At 47.1% G+C, this 22,264-nt stretch overlaps 1 protein-coding gene across 2 annotated transcripts in view; it reads right to left on the bottom strand.

The window, feature by feature from the left end:
- Positions 1-22,264, bottom strand: part of HYDIN (HYDIN axonemal central pair apparatus protein) — a 2,122,366-nt gene that overhangs the window by 1,070,399 nt on the left and 1,029,703 nt on the right. For both annotated transcript variants that reach the window (XM_069217473.1, XM_069217472.1), the window contains 2 exons: positions 4,272-4,481; positions 3,059-3,196 (listed from right to left, as the gene is read on the bottom strand). In XM_069217473.1, coding sequence (XP_069073574.1) covers positions 3,059-3,196; positions 4,272-4,481 — 348 coding nt within the window. The remainder of the gene's footprint in view (positions 1-3,058; positions 3,197-4,271; positions 4,482-22,264) is intronic.

Genomic DNA, 22,264 nt, shown 5'->3' with positions numbered 1-22,264 from the left:
CTACCGCAGTGCTAGGCTGGCAGAAAAAAAAATCCTCTTACTGAAGGTATCCAGTCTTTTGGATTCACTATCTGATGGAATGGTAGAGAACGTGCCAGGATTAATCCTAGAAGTGGAGGTCTGGACCACCAAGCTCTCCAGGGTGGGGTGGTGGGTGCGAAAATTGGGGTCCCTGGGAGCAAGGTGGCGGGAATTGTCCTGCACACAGGAGTCCCGGTGTAGGTCATGGGCCAGGTCCCAAGGAGGACATCTAGAAGGGCTTTATTGAATGGGAGTAAAGTTTCTGAAGGGATGACTCCCGGCAGAAGCACCTCTGTCAAGATATTCAGCTTGACTGCAACTATAGGCAACTGAAGGTCCAGAAGCTCAGCTGCCCTGCGCACCACAACTGCAAATGAGACCCCTTTCTCTGTAGCCACGGTGGGGGGAGAGACCAGGCCAATGTCTGCCCCCTGTATCGTCAAGGGGGTGGTGGCAACCATAATGGTCCTCTGACCCCTCCCAATCGTTCCCATCTCCCGGCCCATCAAAACAAAAAGTCACTGGCTCCGACTCAGAAGGCATGGTCCCTACGAAATCATCTATCAAGTACCCCAAGGAATTTCACTAAGCCCCATCCTCTTCAACATTTACATGACACCTTTGAACCCATGGACTCTACATCATATCTTATGCAGATGATACACAACTCATCCTCTACCTCTTTAAAGACACCACCAACATCAAGACCAACTTCCACAACTGAATGACAGACGTCGTCAACTGGATGAAGGACAACTGCCTGAAGCTTATCACAGACAAGACAGATGTACTGATACTGTTTTTTGGAAACAAAAGCGTCCCATGAGCTGCATCCTGGTGGCTTCCACAACCTGGAACTACTCCTATCCCCACTGACCATGCTAAGAACCTAGGCATCATTCTGGACAACAAGCTAACCATTATGATTCAGATCAACTCTGCCTTCTTCTGCTTCTTCATCTTCTGCATGCTTCATATAAAATATTCAAATGGCTACCCCAAAGCTCCAGGCGCACCAACATCTAGGCCCTCTTCTCCTGCTGACTTGACTACAGTGATGCTCTCTATGTATGGATCACAGCTCACCTCCTCCGATGACTACAGACCATAGAGAATGCTGCAGCCAGATTCTTCCTGGATTTCTGTAGACAAACCCACATCACCCCCCTACCCCAGGGAACTCCAATGACACACTGTACAGAAACGATGCCAGTTCAAGGTCCTGACTGATGCATACAAGGCCCTACACAACTGCAGACCAGCCTACTTAAGCCTCTGCCTGAACTTCCATCAGCCCACCAGACACCTCCGCTCCACATCCCTTTCTCTAACCCCCTCTCCCACATCTGACGTCACAGATGCGGAGGTTGCTCCTCCAAACTAGCAGTGAAGACATGGAATGAGCTACCCTTTCATCTACAGACCTCGCCAACTTTTCTAAAGTCCCTGAAGAATTGGCTATTTGACTAATCAACAGGACCCTGCCAGCGTCTGCATAAAGGTGACAAGTAGGCTCTACAAATCTATTGGTTGATTGACTGATTTTACCAGTTGGGGTCAGAGTTGTGTATAAAGATGGGTCCTGCACCACCGCAGGGTGTTGGCAGCATCGGAAGTGGCAGCACTGGAGCGGGTGCCTGGGAAGGCTGTGGTCTTGTGGGTGCTGCTGCTCCTGTTTCAGCACCAGATGTAAGGGGACTGGCTACCGGTGAGGATGAACCAGTAGGGGTGTCTCCTAGACTCATAAGGCCTTAAGGCGCTCCAGATGGGTCAGACTGCCCAAAACTGAGTTAAATAACCTCATAAAACTCCTTGAATTGGGCAGATGTCACTCTGGGAAACTGGGAGGTGCGAAGTCAACCCTGGCAAAAGGTCCACCGTGGAGCAGAGCCTAGAGAGCCGATGCTTCAGCACCAGGTCCGATAACATGGAGTGACACAGCAAAGTCAAAGACCGCTTTAAGGACTACTTCTAATACGACTTACCCAGCGTCCAGGATTGAGATGATGACACCGAAAGTGGCTCTACGAGCAGTCCTGGGACCTTCTCCGTGAATGGAATCGAGAGCATTGTGAGGTTGTCCAACTCTGGGTGGCAAATAGCTTGTAGTACCGTGCCCTCAGCACATTGGGGTTCATGGTGTGGCAGTCCTCACAGGTCTTGGAGTTGTGGTTGCGTTCCAAACACCAGAGGTAAACCAGATGGGGCCTGTCACAGGGCTCTGACTATGACAAACACAACATGGTTTGAAGCCTTTAGGCTTCTTGAAAAACATCCCTACCATTCCAGGTACCAGGAAATGAATTCTCGAACAAGGCCTTAACAACAATTAGAGAAAAAAGTAAATCAAAAAGGACTGGGGGTAGGTCACTCTGGACCTGGGGTGACTAGTGTGGAAAGAAAAGAACTGACATTAGTGTGCTGGGCTGGCGCCTATATGGGCACCACATACGTCATACATGGCACAGACACCACCAATGTGGAGATGAACACCCCTTACCAGCACGCAGTGGTACTGCTCAAAAATGTCAGGATCCAGCCTGACACCTGGAGAATATTGTGTTGTAAGGAATCTGAGGCTAGAAGTCTGTATCAGATAAAACCCTTAAGCAGTATCAAAGGCATGAAAATCTCTAGTTTTTTTTAACCTTGGTCTACCACAGAACTGAGGAATGTAGCCTTCATATTTCAAGTCAGAAATGATATTAATCCTGGAGCCTGATTCTTTGAGAGGAGAAACAAGAAAAAAAATGATCAGTAGACTGCAGACACGTAATTGGAGAGAAGTGAGAAATTAGCAGGTTTTGCAAATTCTGAGGTACAGCCTCCAGAGTTCTCAGAATTCATCATTTCATTCTCACTCAATGGTCTGATCCTGATAAATGCTTTTAATGCAATATAATGAATATTGCCTAATGGATTAATATCAGTAATACTGTGTTAAAAAAGCAACACTAAAATGGTAACACATTTTCAACTATGAAAATCTAACAAGTAAGGGGGACCAAATCAAGGGTATGCTGCAAAAGATACTCACAGAGGAAGGCACAATTAGAGGGACTCCAGGAGGTGGATTCTCTTCGACAGCCTGGATATTGTTAAGAACCACAAAATCAAAGCTGACCTTGCCGCTGTTCTTCAACACAAATTCTGTTTCAGCTACATGGTCAAAGGGCTGCGGGAAAAGCAAACAAATATGAGGTTATATTGGAAGTATTGTGTGGTCATTAGTGAAAGTAAAAGTAAATATATAAGTTTAAGGAAAGGCAATACAGTTCTCTGAGGGTGCCAAAGACTTTTGTAGCCCATTTTGACATTCTATTGAGGGGAATTAGAGTTGGAAAGATTGTGGAGATGTCAAGTGGATAAGAGAGGCATAAATTGGAGGCTGAACAAAATGGGACAATGTGGGGAGGGTGAAGAATGGATAGAACTATATCTGCTGTTGTGGATGGGAGCTAGTCAGTTAGGTTATGCGAATGACATTTCTAATTTAACAGACTGCATAGCCAAAAGGCTGAGATGCACGGAGCTAGATGTTGAGAAGAAAAGGGAGTAAAGTAAATGAGGTGAATGTGGGAAAAGTAAAGCTTGAAGAGTAGAATAAGAGGTTAGAGAAGAGTACAGGCTTACCTGGGATGCTAGTAAAAGGGAGATGGACAACTGGAAGTTAGAGGATGAGCCAGATAATCTTGGAGGCTGCAAACATGGAGTGATTATCCAAAACTGGATGAGTACACCAAGTGATAGGTAGCCAAGGTCAAAAGACACAAAAAGATATGGGTGGAAAGTGTAGAGACAGCCATGTGAGTCAGAGAAATGTGGAAGAAACCAAAGTGGGAGGCAGAGAGGCTAGAGGCATAGTTCTGGTGTTGGAGCTATATCAAAGAAGAGTTAATGAAATTACCTGGTTAGGGAATCAACTAGGTCCGTGTGGGATAAGTAAGCAAAGTAAGCAGGCAAGGGCCGGACAACCAGGAAAACATTTGAGATATAGGTATGTTTGAAACGCTAGGGGAAGAGCAGACCAGTGGGACTGAAGGTGGATGCACCAGGCCAAAAGTTGGTGGGGAGGAGAGGCAGAAGTGGAAGGTGAGGTTGAAGGACAAAAAGAAGAGGCAAATAAGGACACATTATGGAATGAAGCTTGTGTGAACATTTTGTAATTACAAAAACTTAATTCCTCATAAAGCTATTCTGTTACTTGCCAAAGCTGACTGGTTTGAGATTTCAAAACAAGTTTGTTATACCTGTAGACCATAGTCAAGCTCCCTTTTGTCCAGCTCATAACAGACGAGTGAGGCTTGTCCCCGAAGTGTTATCTCATAAGTGGGGCCTCCCTCCACCTCACATAAAGCTTTCACCTGGGCACTGATGCCACCATGTCCAAAAAAAGTGAAGGACAACTGCTGGCTTTCACCAGGCTGCAGCATCCCATACAGGGGAAGAATGTCAAATACCTAGAGAGAAAAAGGAAAGTTTGATGACTTTTACTTCATCTGCACCTGAACATATTTCACAAGGTATAATAAAAGAACAATAAAGCTAAAAAAAAAAGGAACTATGTTTACTGCTCAAAAGTCATTCCAGTGCCCACCTAAACTCTTAAAACCTTGCCATTTCCATGTTATGTGTAGTCTTCGCTGCATCAATGAGGTGTTGGTCCAATCAACTCAAGGATACATCATTATTAATATCACAGGCCCTACTGAGGGTTTACGCACTGTAGCACATTTTGCACTGTTTGCCCTTTGAGCTGTCCACGTGCTGGCATAACGGAACCAAAAGCCAATTTTGATCACATTCATGGGTCATAATCGGCGTCACAGGCATTTCGCTAAACTATGCACCTTATGAACCCTCCACGAGCAAATCAATCTAACACTGAATCGCCAAAAGACGGTATACTTTAATGTGTAGCACTGGCAAAGCTCGAATAATGTATAAGTGTAAAGGTTTTATCTTTTGTGTTTTATTGTGTGCAAGTGTAATAGTTTAACTATGCACATTGGTAATAAATGTGAATTTAAATGCTTTAGTCGGTATACAATGCATCATGGCAAAAGAACAGAAGTGGGAAAGAACAGAGGCTGGAAAAGAAACAGTCATATGTGACACCATCAGTAATAATTTTAGGACCCTATTATTATTGCAAGCTACCTGTATAAAGCAAATGTCACTCTGTGATTATTGGGTGGAAATTGAATGATTTACTTGGAGAAGTTGCCATTTAATGGTGCAGTGTACCCTTTCTAGAATAAGTTAAAAAAAAGATAGGAAAATGAGAACAAAAAAATATAACATAAATTGAAGACTTCCATGTAATTTACATGTAGAATCTGTAAACCCTTTTAGAGGAAAGTCTTAATTAAGTTTAGATCTGTTGATCCTATTTATAGAATATTTTCTGTTTGAATGTATTGTTTTTCTAAAAGTTTTCATTCATCAACTGCAGTCAACCTAAAAAAAATAAGCAACAGATATACAGTAACCCCTAAGGAAAAAAACACTGTGTTAATGAGTTTATCTGTCCTTTATTAACTTTAGTATTACGGGCAGCAATGTTACTACTTATCCCCTCAAAGAGCTGCCTTCTTCTAATATTGCAAACATTACTGCCTTTGGCACTCTTCCACCCCTTACTGCTTGTCGCGTTTTCTTTCAATTTCTCCATATCACGCCTAGATATCTTGATGCTACTGTGTCTCTCAACTTACTGGAAGGAGTCATTGACACGTTTCCCGAATAATGCCCATGTTAGCTAGGACACTGGAAGCTCTTAAATTCAGAACAGCCATGGCAGAGAATCTTTTTTCAATGGTATTGAGGCACCTGCCCTACTTATCAGGTGGTGCAGAGCAAGAAGTGGTAAGATTCATTAAATATCTTTTTGCTGCTTGCACGACCACCGAATCAGGCTTTGTTTGAAAACTTAGGCAGACTGGGGAATTCTCTGATGCTTTATATTTTTTCTCAAGGCGGGGAATTACTTCCACTACTGATGTTGGAGCTTTTATAAGTTTGAGACACATTTTCTGTGTATGATCTACAACGGGTACAGAATTAAATTACTTTGTGGCTGTCTCTTTGAAGCCACAAAGGAAAAAGTTGTGTTATTGCACTGGCACATGAAACCTACTAGAGGCTCTTTCCAGAACAGCATGAAAGCAACCTATATGGTCCTGCGGGGAACTAGTTGCAGGAGTCATTAGAGGAACTGATGGCACAGTAATTAATTTGTCTGATTCACTTCCTGTTGCTCATGGATGAACTCCCCTTCTTCTGATTCGTCATTGCATCTCTCGTCCACATAATAATTGTGAATAGTAATCGGTTCCAACAACCCGCAATGAGGAACTATTGGTTGATGCATAGTTGGACTCTTCCCCTGAGAAAGTATATGAAGTGAACACGAGGAAATTATAGTTGGTGGAATCCATGCTCCCTGTGACTGTGGGGGCAGATCTCCAGTTTCTGGGAATCTTCTGTAGTAGTCTCTGAGAATGTGACTGACAATCAAAACCAGGCCTACTGCAACCATTGGCAACGGTTGCTGCTCAAAAGTATCTGCATTAGTATAGTGATCTTGATAAGCTTCATACGACCTAGCTCTTGTATGAGACCTCTCTTTGAAGGAAAAAATCTCCTTCTTTGCAATTCACATCCTCCTCATGATCATCATCATTTACGTCTTTGCAATTAACAAGCAACTGCAAAGGGTTGCTCACAGTTCCAAAAGGACCATCAACATCATCAAACATGGCACCCATTACAAAGAACCTCACTTGAGGTGAAGGTGATACCTTTCTTGACGAAGTTGCTGGTCTCATAGGGTAAGATGTAAAACACATTTTACCAATAGCAGGATTCCTTTGCAACCTCCACTTTGACTTCTGGTCACTGGAACTGCGAATGGACCCTCCAGGAACCAACAATGCTGCAATAAACAGAAAAGACTCTTCTGCAACATTGTTTCCACAACTCCTGCCAGCTTTGCAACATTTCCCTGGCCATGCATCCTCAGAAGAAAGTAACTCTTCAGCCTGCACAACAAGAAGGAATCTCCCTTGGAGTGAAGAAGTCACTCCTCTACATCCATAGGCACCTGCTGCAAACGCCGACCGGCTGTGTGCATCTGCCCTCATCTTGAGCTGCATCACGGGTGGTGGTCTGGAGTAGCCCTCTTGGTCCTCTCTGCCAGCTGTCCAACTTTGTTGATGTTAAGCCATTGCCTTCCCACGCAGGATAGTACCCCTGTTCACCGCATCTCTTGCAGCTGCCAAGGTTTGTTTGCATCTCCTCTTTGGGATCTTCAGGCGACATGCAGCCCTAGTCCTCAGCACTCCTTCCTGTGACGCTTGGCCCTCTGTGTGGTTCTCCTGCGGTGTGGGATCCTTTTCTGTAGTGCTGCGCTGGCTCCTTCTGCGACTTCTGTGTCCCTGTCCTGTGGGACCCCTGTGGGTGCTGCTGCTGATCCTGTGGGTGCTGCTGCTGCTCCTGTGGACTCTCTGCGATGCGGAGGGTCCCCTGTGACTCCACCTCCTGGGCCGGAGTCCTCCTGTGCCTTGCTGGTCCCCACAAGTTTGCCTTTGCCAAGGCTTGTTGGTGGAATTCCGACACCCGTCTGCAATCTTCACTCCAGCGTGGAACACCTTCTGCATCCATCACAAACTCTTCTCCGGCTCCAGGGCTGCAGTGCTGACCTGTTCTTCATCACCGTCGACCAACTCCTGCAAGTACAGTTGGGTGGGTAGTAGCTCCTACTCCTCCTGGACTCCACTGTGACTCTTGGACTTGGTCCCCTCTCTTCACAGGTCTTCTGTATTCAGGAATCCACTGCTGGTTTCTTGCAGTCTTGTCTGGGTGTCTTCTGTTTCTTCTTTTTTTTCCTTTTGGGTTTCTTGGGGAAAATCCAGTGATTTACTCCTGCTTTCCTGGTCGCTGGAGGGTACTGTATTACTTACCTCTGTGGTTTTCTAGTACTCCCAGCTTCCCTCTACACATTCCACTTACCTAGGTGGGGGTCCTATGTTCGCATTCCTATTTTTTGGTATATGATTTGGGCTTCCCCTAGGGTCACTATTGGTTATTTCTATTAGCACTGCTTCCTAACCTCTTCTATGCCTATTTCTGATTGCTAGTGTATGTATATTTGGCGTAGTACTTACCTCCTACTGGAGGATTGCCCTTCTAGTATTTTGTGGTATTATGTTCCAAAAGCACAAGTTACTTACCTTTGGTAACACTTTTTCTGGTGGATACATAAGCTACCTGTGGATTCCTCACCTTATAAATTATCCCAATGCGCCAGCATTCGACGGAAAATCTTCCATCCCTCCTAACCTCCGAGTCCAAGCAATAATGCTTCGTAAAGGTGTGGCGGGACGCCCAAGTTGCTGCCTTGCAAATATCCACCACCGGAACCCCTCTAGGCTGGGCTAAAGTGGCAGACTTAGCCCTGGTCAAATGGGCTCTAATACCCCTAGGGGGAACCTTCTTTGCCAACGAATAACAGACCTTAATGCAAAGAACCATGTCCACCTGGATATAGTTCTTTAATGGACCGATCTGCCCTTCCTCTTTCCTACATATCCAACGAATAGCTGGTCTTCCAACTGAAAGTCCTTTGTCCTCTCAATATAAAAACTGGGAGCCCTTCTGGGGTCCAAATGATGGAGTCTCTCTTACTCCTTTGAAGGATGAGGAGGAGGGAAGAAAGATGGAAGGGTAATGGTCTACCCCATATGGAAAGGAGTGACAACTTTAGGTAGAAAAGCCGCCCTGGTTTTCAGCACCACTCTGTCAGAAAAGAATAAAGTAAAGGGAGGTTTAACACTAAGGGCCTGAAGCTCCCCGACACGCCTCGTCGACGTAATAGCTATCAGGAAAACTGTCTTAAGGACTAATAATCTTAACGGACAAGAATGCATGGGTTCAAATGGTGAACCTATTAAAGTTAAAACCAGATTCAAATCCCACTGAGGCATAAGAAAAGGAGTGGGAGGAAATGTATTTGTTAATCCTTTTAAGAACCTAACAACAATAGGCGATTTAAACAAGGAGGGTTGATCCAGAAGGCAAAGAAAGGCTGACAGTGCCGCCAAATAGCCTTTAACAGTAGCAACTGCACAACCCTTCTGTGCCAAAGCTAATGCAAACAGAACCTCAAGGGATCAATTTGTTTCTCTCCATACCAAGCCACAGATTTTGCCGGCATAAACGGTCTTAGTGGAGTGTCACCTGGCCGATAAACTAACATCCACTCCCTCTGGTGGGAGAGAGAAAGCACTCAGATTGCCCCGTTCAATCTCCTGGCATGTAAGCGCAGGCTCTGGAGGTGGGGGTGTAGAACCTGCCCCTGTGACTGCGAGAGGAGGTCTGCCCTGAGAGGGAGACGGAGCGGAGGGCACAGTGCGAGTTGGAGACGGTCCGTGTACCACACCCTCCTCGGCCAATCCGGAGCTATTAAAATGACCTGAGCCCGATCTTGGCGAATCTTCCTCAGAACCCGAGGAATCAAGGGTATGGGGGGGGCGAACGCGTAAAGCAACTGGTTGCACCAAGACATCTGAAATGCGTCCCCCAAAGCTCCTTGCACCAGATACTGGAGGCTGCAGAATGATGGGCAGTGCGCGTTCTCCCGAGTGGCAAACAAATCTATCCGCGGAGAACCCCACATCTGAAAGATGTGATGGACCAGATCCGGATGGAGACGCCACTCGTGATCGGCCGAGAAATGATGACAGAGTGTCCGCACGTACGTTGAGCACTCCGGCCAGATGATTCACTACCAAGCAAATCCGATGGTCCTGAACCCAGGACTAGAGCCGCAGAGCCTCTCTGCAGAGAAGGTACAACCCCACTCTCCCCTGCTTGTTTATATACCACATCGTGGTAGTGTTGTCCATCAAGACTTGAACTGACTGACCGCGAAGGGACGGGAGGAAGGCCTTGAGAGCCAGACGTCTCGCCCATAATTCTAACAGATTGATATGAAAGTCCATTCTACTGGAGACCAAAGACCTTTGATCTCCAGGTCCCCCAGATGAGCTCACCTCCCTAGAGTGGAAGCATCCGTTATGACCATGGCCACCGGAGGCAGGAGTGAAAACGACCTTCCTAGAGAGAGATTGCCGTCCACAGCCCACCATCGTAGATCCGCTGCAGCGTCTCTGGAGATCGATGTTGACTCCTTGAGATCCCTTTTGTGTTGAAACCACTGCCTGCGGAGGCACCATTGGAGAGCCCTCTTGTGCCAACGTGCATAGGTGACCAACAGAATGCAAGAAGCGAACAGACCGAGCAGGAGTAGGACCTTGAGGACTGGAACAACCGCTCCATTTTGAAACATTGGAATCAACGCCTGGATGTCCTGAATCCGATGAGGCGGAGGATAGGCCCGATTCAATGCTGTATCCAGTACTGCCCCTATGAACAGGAGGCGCTGAGAGGGCTCCAGGTGAGATTTGGGCACATTTATTGAAAAAGCCAGACTGAACAACAACTGAGTTGTCATTTGCAAGTGATGCAGCACAAGCTCCGGAGACTTGGCTTTGATCAACCAATCGTCCAGGTAAGGAAATACCCATATTCCCTTCCTTCTGAGACTTGCTGCAAACACCCCCATCACCTTCGTGAAGACTCGAGGTGCTGAAGTAAGACCAAACGGAATGATCGCAAACTGGTAGTATTGCGACCCCACCACAAACCGGAGATACTTCCTGTGCGACTTTAGAATAGGGATATGAAAGTAAGATTCCTGCAAGTCGACAGACACCATCCAATCCTCTTTGTTCAACGCCAGAATTACCTGCGTTATAGTCAGCATCTTGAATAACCCGGACCCCTTTCCTGCTCTGGAACCAACTCCACTGCACCCTTTGATAACAGGATTTGAACCTCCTGCTGCAACAAAAGGAGATGGTCTTCGGAACAAAACGAGGGACGGGGAGAGATTGGAGGTGGGGGGAACTCCTGAAAAGTAAGGGCATATCCTTTCCTCCGAATATTTAGAATCCAGGAGTCTGATGTGATTAACTCCCACTCGCGGAGAAAAAGACGTAATCTTCCCCCTACAGGAGAAGTATGGCTGAAAATGGGCAGAAAACTAGGGCTGCTTCTCTTGCTGTTGTTCCCCCAGATGAAGAGGATGATGCAGGGTGCGGCTGGGTGGCCCCTCTTGTCCGAATCCTCCCCCACCCTCTAAAGGATCTATATGGGAGGCTGTTAGGCTGTTCGACTATGGACTGGGGTCTCCCACGCTAAACAGCTCCACACCCAAACCCCCTGAAGCTCCAAAAGGACCTGAAAGGGGTAGTAGTGGAAGCCTGCAGACCCAAATACTTTGCTGTGGTCCTACTGTCCTTAAAGTGCTCTAAGGGACAGTCCGCTTTAGCACCAAAAAGCTTCTCTCCGTCAAAAAAGGCAAGTCCAAGAGAGTAGTCTGGACATCCGAAGATAAGCCAGAGGACCTCAACCACGCATGCCTCCTGGTAGCGACAGAGGTATCCATCGCCCTGGCCACTGAATCTGTAGAATCCAGACCAGACTGGATGATCTGTTTAGCCGCCGCCTGAGCATCTGATAGGAGTTCACCAAATTGTAATTGCATCTCCTGCAGGGCGTGCACATATCTACCTAATACACAGGTAGCGTTTGCTGCTTTGAGGGCCATACTACAGGAAGAAAAAGTCTTCTTCGCCGACTGCTCCATTCTCTTGGACTCCCTGTCCGAAGGAATTACAGGGAAGGAGCCTGGTGCAGAATGTGTGTAACATGAGGCCTGATCTACTAAACTCTCCGGGGGGGGGGTAGGGAGGGGGGCAGGATGTTTCGACAAAAATCCTGGATCTCCAGGACCCACCCTATACCTTCTTGCCACAGATCTGTTGACAGCTGGGAACGACACAGGCTTCCTCCATACCTCTAAAATAGGCTCCGTAAGAACATCATTAAATGGGAGCAATGGTTCTGCTGAACCCGAAAAAGGATGCAGGACCTCGGTTCGAATATTTGTTTTCACCTCAGCAGCAGGCAAGGGAAGATCCAAGAAATTTGACGCCTTCCTGACCTCAGTATGGAAAGAGGCCGCCTCCTCTGTAAATTCCCCTGGAGAAGAAAGGTCCCACTCCGGGGAAGTGTCTAGCCCACTGGCTGAGTCAAGTCCTTGCTATTCTCCCAAGGGCTCCGCAATCTCTCCTTCTTCCAACAGCTGCCTCTGGTACTCCTGCTCCTCCAAAAGCCTTTAAGCTTTTCTGCGCGACCTCAGCCTGGCCTCTAACCGTGGCGTCGACATAGTATTAGCCGATGTCGATGACACCGGCTTCAGGACTGAAAGAGGCGGACCAGGAGAAGGCTCACTACGGTCCAATCCGGAGCCATCTGGCGCCAAAGCGGATCCCATCGGCACCGAGGACACCTGAGGCTCTGTCATCGGCGTCGACTGATAAGGTGATGTCATCGGTGCCGCAGGTCTGTAAGGCGATGTTATCGGCGCCGTAGGTCTTTGAGGTGACGTCATCGGTGCCAAACCGGCACCCTCAGCCGGATAAAAGGGCATGAACGGCGCCGCCTTGTAAGGAGCCGGGGAGCCCAATGTAAATGGCAAAGGACCCGTGGGACCAGCCAGTCATCAGCAGGGGCCATAACATTAAACATACTAAACATGGCATTTAAAAATGCCGCCGGATCCGCTCCCGGAGCTGGGAAGGCAGGATACCACTGGTCTTCATGCAGCACTTGCGCCGGCTGATCATCTGAATCCTGCACCACAGGCGAAAAGCGAAGACTCTTGAGGCGCGACCACCTCGAAGACCGACGGCGCCGGAGTCACCGTAGGACTAACCTCCCACGTCACACAGCGCCGTCTAGATGGAGAACGGGACCTCGAACAGCTTTGAGCCGAACAACGCCGAGAGTCGTGTTGACGCCGCTTCTTATGTTATGTCGACGAAGTATGAGAAGACGATCTACGATGGCTTCTATGTCCTTCCTTCACCTCAGCCAAAAAGAGTTTGGCTTCTCTCTCCTTCAGCGCCTTCAGATTCATGCTCTGGCAGGATACACACTCCTCGACGTTATGCTCAGAACTTAAACACCAAAGGCCATCATCATGAAGGTCCGTAACAGACATGTGACCCCCGCACTCCCGATAAGGCTTAAACCCAGACTTCCTAGGAGGAGACATTGTAACCAGAAACAAGATGGAACACCTTCAACAGTAGCAAGAGCTAGGAGAAAACCGTTAGCGTCGAAGGCACGGAAAAAAGGGAACTGACGTCAGCATGCCGGCGAGGACCTCTTATTGTCACGGTGACATCAGACGGAGTTGCATGGAGTCGTGCAATTGTGACGTCCTTGTCGACGTGGAGAGCTGGGAAGAAGATTTTCCGTTGAATGCTGGCGCATTAGGAGAATTTATAAGGTGAGGAATCCAGAGGTAGTTGTATCCATCAGAAATAAAGTACCTTTATTTCTGTACAACTGAGTGTTTTCTTTCATGGGTGTAAGTGCTGTGTGACTACAGTGGTATTGCATGAGCTTTGCATGTCTCCTAGGTAAGCCTTGGCTGCTCATCCACAGCTACCTCTAGAGAACCTGGCTTCTAGACACTGCCTACACTTCACTACAAGAGGATACAAGGGGATACCTGGACCTGGTATAAGGTGTAAGTACCTGGGGTACGCACCACAAACCAGGCCAGCTTCCCTAGAGGGAATAGAGGTATAATGTCCCCCCACTCAACTTCCAATTGTAACCAGAAATGAATCCAAGGGGAGCGGGTAATGCTAGTACATGAACTGCTACAAAAAGCTAAGGGGAGTGGGTTGCCTAAAAGCAACCTAATCTAGTTTGAAATCCCTTAAGGTTTTTTTTAAAAACATTTTTTTTTTCAAGACCTTCACCCACTATGGTACTTTGGTGGCATGCTTCATCATCGGGTCGGCACTCATCCACCTAATGTAGCCGAGTGGGCTCAAACCTCCTCACTGTGGGAGAACTTCTAAAACAGATTGTTAGTGGAATCTGTGAAATGTGTGTTGAAGAACAAGTTACTTGCCTACAGTAATGCCTTATCTGGTAGATACAATATCTAGTTGCAGATTCCTTTCCTTAAACTTTCTACCAGGCATCAGTCAGGATTCAGACATTTTTCTCTAGCAGTACCCCTGTGAGGCATTAGGTGGTGTTGATCATCTCCACATCTGTCACTGGCGTAGTACACACCGCACATGATGTTGCAGGTCCTATATAGGTAATACCCCAACGCACTGACGTCCGTTTCTTTTCACAACTTTCCACGGCAGAAGCGTAGAGCCATGAAAGAACACTGACCACCGGTGCATAAAAACTAGGTTCCCTGTCCCTAGAAATCAGTTTGTGGGGAGGATGGGTGGGTTGGTAAGGAATCTGCAACTAGATATTGTCTCTACCAGATAAGGTGTTACCAAAAGTAAGTAACTCGTCCATCTGACAGAGGCATCTAGTTGCAGATTCCTTACCCTAGAATAGATACCCAAGCAATACCATCCCCGGAGGAGGGGCTGTGATCACACCAGAAAGTCCTGCATGACCAAATGGGCAAAGTGCCTGTCCCTATGGATCTGACTGTCCAGGCAGTAGTGTTTGGCAAATGTGTGCAGAGATGCCAACGGTGCCACCTGACAGACCACAACCAGAACTCTGCATGCTATTTGCAGTGGTTCCAGCTTTATCTCTGGTAGAATGAGCTTGCAAGCCCTCATGGGGGTGCTTCATAGCAAACGTGTAGCACATTTTAAAGCAGATGATGACCCATCTGGAGGTGGCTCTCTTCTGCATTGACTGACCTTTCTGTGCACCCACAAAACCAACAAAGAATTGATCGACCGCCCAGAACTCTTTGGTACAATCAAGGTGAATGTGAACGCTCTTTTTGGGACCAAGCAGTTGAGTCTCTCCTCTTCCTTAGAAGGATGTGGGGTGCGTAAAAGAGTAGGCAAGGTGTTGGACTAGCCTACATGGAAGGGCGTAACCACTTTTGGTAGAAAGGAGGCCTGTGTGCGAAGCACCACTCTGTTAGGATAGATGGTAAGGTGGCTTAGATGACAATGTCTGCACCTCACTCACCTTGCAGGCAGATGTATTGGCAACAAGGAAGGCTGTTTTAAAGTGAGGAGTCTGAGAGGACAATTGTGGAGAGGCTCGAAAGGAGCCCACATAAGGAATATCAGAACCATTCAAATCCCATTAGGGCATGATGAATGGAGGAGGAAACATGAGTGAGGCCTTTAAGGAACCTATTTACCAAAGGAGATTTAAACCAAGAAGACAAAGAGAGTGCATTTAGTGGGGGGTAAGTGTACATCTCAATATTTCTTTGGAAGATACCCCATACTCCACCAGAACGTTATGAACAAAAACACTACATGCAATGCAGTGCTGTTAGTGAGAAGAAGAAGCTTTATTCGGTATGAGAAAATTCATCCATTACAACACAATCACCAAAACATTGTAAAAATACCAATAAAAATCATGTATAATAAAAGCACCCATCATAAAAACAAGTACATATAATTTTATATATATATATATATATATATATACACATACATATATATATACACAAGAATAAAAAACAGAAGAAGATAAAAACCTCATTCATAAAAACTGGAAGAAAATAAGTAAAATCATTATAAAAATTCAACATTTTTGCGCCAAGTAGTAGCTCCCTTCAGGAAGGATCCCAAGCCCTTCCATACCAGTACATCTGAGGCCATTTGCAGCCACATGAAAGCAGGACGGTATTGCACAAAACCCTTGGGCCTAAGGAGCGGTAGTAAAAATCGGGTTCTAAATGGTGCATAAAAGACACAGAACAGTGTAAAATGGATCAAGGTCTGATGGGACACCCCATCACAGGGGCAGGGTCTAATACATTTCTCCCCATATTGACCTAGGGGGAAGCACAAATTACTTCTAATGATCCCCAAGCGGAATCGAGTTATGAGAGACCTTTCCCTCACATCCTTAATTTCTGAAAGATATCGCTCAGGACCCAGCCACATCTTTAGCATAGAAAATTCCCTGATCGATTTTTTCCTTAGAGCCTCGCCCTCCCTTTTAGTCTCCTGGATTCTCTGAAAGTTATCCTTAACCCATTTCTTATCATAGCTAGTCAGGTCCTCGGGATAGTCCAACAATTCAGGCCTCCCCAGATCATGTGCCATCTTCCTAATGTGCGACAGCCAAGGAATATGCTTTACATTATCGCAGGCCAAACAATCCCTTAGGATATCCCTATTAAGAGAGGCATGTACGTTACTCCAGACTGAAATTCATAACAAAAGGGGAGCCAGCTGGATAGTGTCCTGTACATACTCAAGGTCCAGTTCAAGGTGAAGGCAAAATCCAGGAATATTTTGTCCAACACCCAGAAGCCTTCTACAGAAACGATTTTCTTCTACCATAAGGGCTCGGGTATCCCTAAACCCCCAAAGTGCTGAACCATACAGAAGGACAGGTAGGCATTTCTGCCTATAGATTTCAAGCATGGGTTTGATAGGTTTACTACCTACCCTAGCCGCAAAGTCAAAGGTTGCACCAACTGTTGCATGAAAAAGCACAATCCTTCTGGCAATACAGGGTTTCCAAGATCCTTTCTCACCAAAAATGAACCCTAGGTATGGGAACTCATGGACTCTGCTAATAATTTGACCCTCCACCCTTAGCTCCCCCACCCTACTCATAGGTTTACCACAAACCATAAAGTGCGACTTCTTAAAATTGACCTCCAGTCCCAAAGCTGACATAAAGACGACATAAGCTCTAACTAAGTCACAGAGACCATTCATTGTGCGGGCCATAAGGACCGCGTCATCTGCATAAGTCAGTACAGGGATATCAATACCCTTCACCTTCGGGACATCCCTGCGGTGTTCAATCAGAAAATCTGACAGTCCATTTGTGTATAGAAGGAACAAGGTAGGGGCCAAGACACACCCCTGGCGCACACCCCTTGAAAGCTTGAAAGCCTCCGAGCATTCCCCATTTGGGCCCACCCTCACGTTTGCAACTGTCCCTGAGTGGAGATATCGGAGAAGCTCTACAATATTAGGGTCCAACCCTGACTGTTAGTGTATTTTGGTAATATTCAATGTTTTTCTCACCCAAAGTCAATAAACATTGTTGTCGCAGTCAGTCGACAAACGGTAAATGAACCACAAGGGAAGTGTCCTACTACTGGATGGAGACCCAAGGCAATGGTACTGTTGGGGATTTTTTCAATGGAATGATAGGGCAGGTGTGTACTAGTTTGTGGTTCAAATTCTGGCTCCTTTTATGTGCAAATGAAAAAGTTAATTACCATCGCCATCGCCAACGCCTTAGCTGGTAGGTAGACAACCTAGCTTCAGATCTCTTACCTTAGAATTATCCCCATGGGTCATACTGGATGTGGACATTTTTTATGAGCAGTATCCCTGCATCAGTAGGTGGTGTTACTCAGCTCCAAATGGTGTTGTCCGCCCCGGAAGTGACATGCATGATGCCTATAAAGGCACCACTACAGCGAGCTGGCGTCAGTTCCTTTTCACAACTTTAAATGCCAGGAGGGTGGAGCCATGAAGAACACTGACAACTGGTGTAGAACACTAGGGCCCTGAAAAGGGAAAGCCCTGTCCCTAGAAATCCGTTCGCAGAGCATGGAGGATGGGTGGGTCTGTATGGTATCTGCGGTTAGGTGGAGTCGCTACCAGAAAAGGCGTTACCAAAGGTAATTAACTTGTTTATATGATTGAGGCTTCTAGCTGCAGATTTCTTAGCTTAGAATAGATACCCAAACAGGAACTCCCCAGAGGTGGGTCTACAAAACAATTTCATACTAAAGAGTCCTGCTGGACCAAATGGGCCAAAAGGCCTTCCCTACGGACCTGACTGACCAGGCAGTAGTCCTTAGTAAACGTTTGCAGGGACGCCAACATTGTTGCCTGGCTGATGTCCATGACTCGAACTCCATTGGCCAACGCAGTGGTAGCAACCTTGGCTCTGGTGGAATAAGCATGCAAGCAGTCCGGGGGTTGCTTCTTAGCTAATGCATAGCAGATTTTAATGCAGAGCATGATCCATCAGGAGATGGTCCACTTCAGCATAGCCTTTCCCTTCGTCTCTCTGACATACCCCAGGAAGAGTTGGTCTACCTGCAACTTTATTGTGTATTGTCTAGGGAGGACGACAACACTCTTTTTGGGTCCAAAGGGTGAAGTTGCTCCTCTTCTTTAGATGGATGTGGTGGAGCAACAGGGGATTTGAAAAGGGATGGTTGATCTGGCAACCTCAGAAAGGCTGAGATGGCAGAATCGGCACCCAGGCGAGAGCCCTGCTGGGCAAGAGAAAGGATAAAGAGAAGGACCTGAGAGGGGAACATAAAGAGTGTCAACCTGTTTTTCTGCATACCATGACACAAACTTGCACCGATGGCAGGTGCATACAGTCTTGGTGGAGGAATGCCGGGCTGCCAGGGTAACACTGCAGACTTCGGGCTGAAGGTCGGAGGCTGTCAACTGTTGCTGCTCACCCTCCACGCATGAAGGTAGAGCATTGACAGGTTCGGGTAAAGAGCCCTCCTCTGCTGCTGCGACAGAAGATCCTCCCGAAAGGGCAGTCTGATTGTAAGACCAATGGCCATGCTCAACAGCTCGGGATATCAAACTCTCAGAGTCCAGTCCAAAGTTAAAAGGATGACTTGGGCCCAGTTGTTCCTGATCTTCTTGATAACTCTGTGCAGGAGTGCTATGGGAAGAATCGCGTATAGGAGGACTGAACTTCACTTGAGATGAAAAGCATCTCCAAATAAGAGCCACCTTGGAAATACCAGCACACAGAACTGCCGACTTCCCCCCCACACCACCCTCTCTGTTTGTGACAGTACCACATCGCAGTGGTGTTGCCTGTAAAGAATTGCATTTTGGATAGGGTTGCTCCTGGCTGAAGCACATTTCCAAAGAGGTTGATCTTGGCTGCCACTGAGAGAAATTGAATGTCCAGAACCTCAGCTGCCCTTCTCACGACATAGCAAATGACACTCCTTCCTCCATATCCACAGGATGGGGAGAAAGCATGCTAGTATCTGGGAAGGTGTCCAGTCGACTGGCCTCTGTCAAGTCTTCACACTAGTCCACATATAGGTCTAGGGGCTGGTTTTCTTCAGGGTCCAGCGACTCCTCCCAATCCTTCCCAAGTCCTAACCACCTAGAAATAGGGCTCAGTCTCCGGGCCTGGAAGGCATGGCTCCAGTCGGCACTGGAGTCTGCAGCGGATATTCTCTCCAGCTTGTGTCAGAGTTGGGGATGAAAATGGGGATGGTGCCACTGGAGGCACTGGGAGCGTCGGCATCGGGACTGGCGCCAAGGAAGGTTGAGGTGGTACAATCGGCATCAGTTTGGATCTATATGTGGCTTCAAGGGGCCGAACTGGCGCTGGAGGCAGACCTGCCAGCGGGGAAACAATGGGGGCTCCTCCTGAACCCTACAGCAACTGAAGGAGCACCAGCAGGGACATGCCACCCAAATATCAGGTGCATGGCGTCATAAAACTCACGAATATCGGAAGGGGTCGCTCCAGCTCCTGGAAACCCATGGAGGTGGAGAGTCAGCCCAGGTGCAGGCTCAACGGTGGAGCCAGGCCTCAAATGAGGTTGCTCCCTTATCTCGTCTCAAGAGAGCGATGGACAGGGTGAAGCAGAAGCCCTCTGACTTCTTCCTGTTCTTTTTCTTGTGGGACTTACCCTAAAGCCTGGACGACTTTGACTGCAATAAAGATCTTGAGCTCTAGGACCGATCCAGGACCTTCCTATTGAGCAGGCTCAAGATCATCACAACACTGCATGTCGAGCGGCAAGGAGCTTGAGGGACTGCTCCCTGAAGGCCTTGGGGTGTATGGCACGGCAGTAGGTATAGGTCTTTGCGTCGTGGTTTCACTACAGGTACCAGAGACAAACAAGGTGTAGATTCATCACCGACATCTGTTGATGAGAGTAGTCACAGGGCTTGAAGCTACCCTTCCTAGTGGACGTCCCTACCAAACCATAAGATTCTCAAAAAAGTCGAAGCAAGTTCAGCCAAAAATTTACTGGGAGTAGCTCTCTCTGGATCTGCTTTGACTGGCATGGAAAAAAAAAAGAACTGACGCCAGCAGCTGGTGTAGCCCCTATACAGGTACCCTGCGTGTTACTTCTGGGGTGGATGACGCCACGCGGAGCTGAATGACGCCACCTACCTGCGCGCAAGGGTATTGCTCACAAAAACTGTTCAGATCCAGTCTGAAGACTGGGGATCTTGTTGTTCAAAATTCAATTAATCTGTATTAATTATGCACCAGTTCTTGTTAATACTTCTCTTGACATGGTTGGAGGCTGTCTCATATGTAGCGACACAAGTTAAGATGTTACTATAATTGGATAATCTCTGCCCTTGAGTTTGCTGGCGTGGGAGGGAACAGAGCAAGGAAACGCTGAACAGGCTTGTCATTTCTTAAACTCCAGAAACATGTCTCCTACAAGTTGCAGGGTAAAGAGGTCACTGTAGGTACCTAGGCCGGGCAGGAACTGTTGAAGTCAGTGGGGCTTGAGGGCTGGACTCTTTCTCCTCAGAACGAGGAGTGTTTAATTGTCAGGATTTCTGATAATGGTCTTCCCCTTCTTTACCGGTACTGTGTGACTACAGGGTATGACTACCACTAAGTTGCCCTATGGGGCTTTATTAGGCCCTCATAGAAGGTATCTAAATGCACCTACCATCAATCTGGCACAAGGAATGCTCACATCTAATGTTACGTTCTACAATAGCCTGAGGGGCTATCACGGAAATATCTCCAAGCATTTTGTTATTTTTATTGCGTGTATGTCAGCCAACCACCAATAGACAACATACATTTGTGCGTTTGTTGACAATGTCTTTTTGTGTATGTCAGCTGATATGTTTGGATAGATATATGCACGGCGAGGATGCCAACACAGAGGCATATATATGTGTTCCTTCAGAACATGCCACAATAGTCACAAGTGATAAACTGCACTTTAAGTTCAAGAATATGTTTCAAAGGACTATGACTAAGAGAAAGTTCACATTATGCTGTGTTATTTGTGCTTTTTTCAATTATACAGGTACTGGGACAGTAGACCCAGGAATGGTCCAGGTCAGTGACTTGGATGAATTAAGAGTTTACTGTGCACAACTACACTCACATATTGCCCACATAACACAGGATAATGCAGAGTTCAGGGATACTCTTCACACGATGTGTGGTAAGACATATGAGGTATAATGAGCGATGGGTTGTGCAGCAGCTGCTCTCTGACTGGCTAGAGTTTAGTGCTTTCTAAAACAATGTGTATTGGAAAACAATGTCAATTGTTTAAGCTTTCCCGCTTAAGGCTTTACTTTACTCTACCTATTTTAAGTACCCCTGGACTCCCACCTCGGTGACGGGGAAGATGAATGTATGATAATCTATGAAATAGTCACGATTGGAGAAGATCACAAATTGATATGGTTTGTCCTAAAAATGCTGAGGAAATATTTTTACTGGCAAATAACTTTTCATTTGGCCATGCCTAATTGTTTATAGACAAAATAAAACAGGTGCCACAACATAGATGAACCTGAGAAGTGAGATAGATGTAACCCATGCCTAGACAGGATTGCACCACCTTGGCATCAGACCTGCCCTCTCCATCAATAGGAAAACGTTTGCAAAAAATGAGTGCTAACCATCCTGGAGCTGTGAAAGAGCATTCATCAAGAGTGTGTGTGTGTGCGCGCGCGTGTGTCTGTGTGCGCGTGCGTGTGTGTGTGTGTGTGTCTGTGTGCGCGTGTGTCTGTGTGCGCGTGTGTCTGTGTGCGCGTGTGTCTGTGTGCGCGTGTGTCTGTGTGCGCGTGTCTGTGTGCGCGTGTGTCTGTGTGCGCGTGTGTCTGTGTGCGCGTGTGTCTGTGTGCGCGTGTGTCTGTGTGTGTGTGTGCGTGTGTGCGTGTGCGCGTGTGTCTGTGTGCGTGTGCGTGTGCGCGCGTGCGTGTGTGCGCGTGTGCGCGTGTGCGCGCGTGTGTGTGTGTGCGTGTGTCTGTCTGTGTGTGTGCGTGTGTCTGTCTGTGTGCGTGCGTGTGTCTGTCTGTGTGCGTGCGTGCGTGTGTCTGTCTGTGTGCGTGCGTGCGTGTGTCTGTCTGTCTGTGTGTGTGTGTGCGTGCGTCTGTCTGTCTGTCTGTGTGTGTGT

Source organism: Pleurodeles waltl, chromosome 12, assembly GCF_031143425.1.
Source record: "Pleurodeles waltl isolate 20211129_DDA chromosome 12, aPleWal1.hap1.20221129, whole genome shotgun sequence".
Classification (NCBI taxonomy): Eukaryota; Metazoa; Chordata; class Amphibia; order Caudata; family Salamandridae; genus Pleurodeles; species Pleurodeles waltl.
This window is presented reverse-complemented; position numbering and strand designations above follow the sequence as displayed.